Consider the following 1,751-nt stretch of genomic DNA (forward strand, 5'->3'; position numbering starts at 1 on the left):
AAAGTTTTTTTTTTTCTTTCTTTCTTTATTTCTTTTTTTTTTTCTTTCTTTCTTCTTCTCTCTCTCCTCTCACTCTCCTTCTCTCCTCGCCAACACCACCGCAACCAACACCAGACCACGGCCTCGCCGGACCTCTCCAAGGTCTTTCTCTTCTTCTCCACTCTCCTCTCTCTCAGTTTAGACATGTCTTCTTCACAAATCCGAACTCTTTTCCCAAATTACACACTGATTTTGACTTCATCTCCTGCTTCAACAGGCTATTTGTCAATCAATGATGTTCGGGTCGACCCGAATTTCTCTTTGGACAATGGGTCGATGATGATATACACCATCGATCGGTTCTTTAACTTGTCTTTCTTGGAGGCTGATGAAGCTTCGACGCCGGCTCCGATTGCTAGAGTTTCGGGTCAGCCACACCGGTCTTTCGGGTCGGTTTCAGATCTGCTTAGGTCTGAAGGTTGTTCGATCATGGACGCGTTTCTTGATGCCCAAATGATTGGGTTCAACCAAAATACGGCGCTGATGGTTTTCATTGCCGTCAAAGACTACTCAAGGAACAACTCCGATTACTCAGTGATTTTCAGGGAGCACGTGGTCCAGAAGCTGCTGCCGACTTTTGAAGAAGGTTTATTATCAATTCGATCAAGATAGGTGACGTCCCTGTGCTCAATGATGTTCCAGTGGCCGATCAGGACCTGTACTAGAGCTTTTTTCTGGTTGTTGATGGCCTCAATCGCTTGCTGAGATCACAATAGCAAATGGTGAGGCAAGAACAAGACCCGGTTGATCAAGAAGATGGTGGTGCTGATTTCATTGATGGGTCTGAGTAAATTAAGTTTCTTTTATCTCTATCTTGCTCTCTTAGTTCAATTTGGAGCTTTTTGTTCTGGATTTTGGCACAATTTTGTTGTTTGTTTTTCTTATCTTCTTATGAATGCAAGATTTTGTTTTGGTTTGTGTTTGGCGAGTGAATGAATGCCAGATTTTTTTTTGGTTGAACTGATCGAGAAAGGAAATGGGCTCGATGGGCGCGGCGGTGGTGTTGGTTGAACTGATCAACTGGTGTGGTCTGGTGTTGGTTGCGGTGGTGTTGGCGAGGAGAGAAGGAGAGAGAGAGGAGAGAGAGAAGAAGAAAGAAAGAAATAAAGAAAGAAAGAAAGAAAAAAAACAAACTTTTGAGGGTAAATCGATCTTTTTGTCGTAATTTAACGGTTCCGTGACGAAATTTGGTCGTAGGTACGATATTGATACGAAAAAATGAGTCCAGGTATCACATTGATAACTTTGTAAGTTCAGGTATCATTTTGACAGTCCTCATAGTGTCCGGACACTGTTGGTGCATTTTTCCCTAATTATTCTCATCAATTTTGTTTTCACCTATTAACATATATCAAAAAAAATATTGATCAATGTCTTGATCTATAATCAATCAATTGTTTAAGCTTTCCTTGAACCATGACATAAATTCAAATTGATGAGAATAATTAATTAATAAGACAAAACCTAGTATTTCATAGCAACACTATTCAAGGTTTTAGGGGTAGACCACAATATTTTATTTTTTTTATTATTATTTTTTTCATAAAGGGTTGATGTGGCTGCCCTCAAGCCTTGATTAATGAAACTGTCGAATACAAAGGGGGGGGGACATTGAGCCTAATCCCTTGATTACAATAAACATCTAGAGAACATCCTGAAATACTATCACGAGTCTCTACCAAATGACTGTATTCAACTAGGCACCAACTAGC

General features: G+C 40.2%; 1 protein-coding gene across 1 annotated transcript; it reads left to right on the top strand.

Moving 5' to 3' along the window:
• The first annotated feature begins 183 nt into the window (after nt 1-183).
• Nucleotides 184-651, top strand: LOC133744355 (uncharacterized). The gene has a single exon (XM_062172477.1). It carries the CDS (start codon nt 184-186, stop codon nt 649-651), a length of 468 nt encoding a protein of 155 aa, XP_062028461.1.
• The last annotated feature ends 1,100 nt before the right edge of the window (nt 652-1,751 follow it).

The sequence above is a fragment of the Rosa rugosa genome, chromosome 4 (assembly GCF_958449725.1).
Source record: "Rosa rugosa chromosome 4, drRosRugo1.1, whole genome shotgun sequence".
Taxonomy (NCBI): Eukaryota; Viridiplantae; Streptophyta; class Magnoliopsida; order Rosales; family Rosaceae; genus Rosa; species Rosa rugosa.

Coding starts and splice junctions, on each gene's coding strand:
- LOC133744355 (XM_062172477.1), top strand. CDS start 184: ATGTCTTCTTCACAAATCCGAACTCTTTTCCCAAATTACACACTGATT.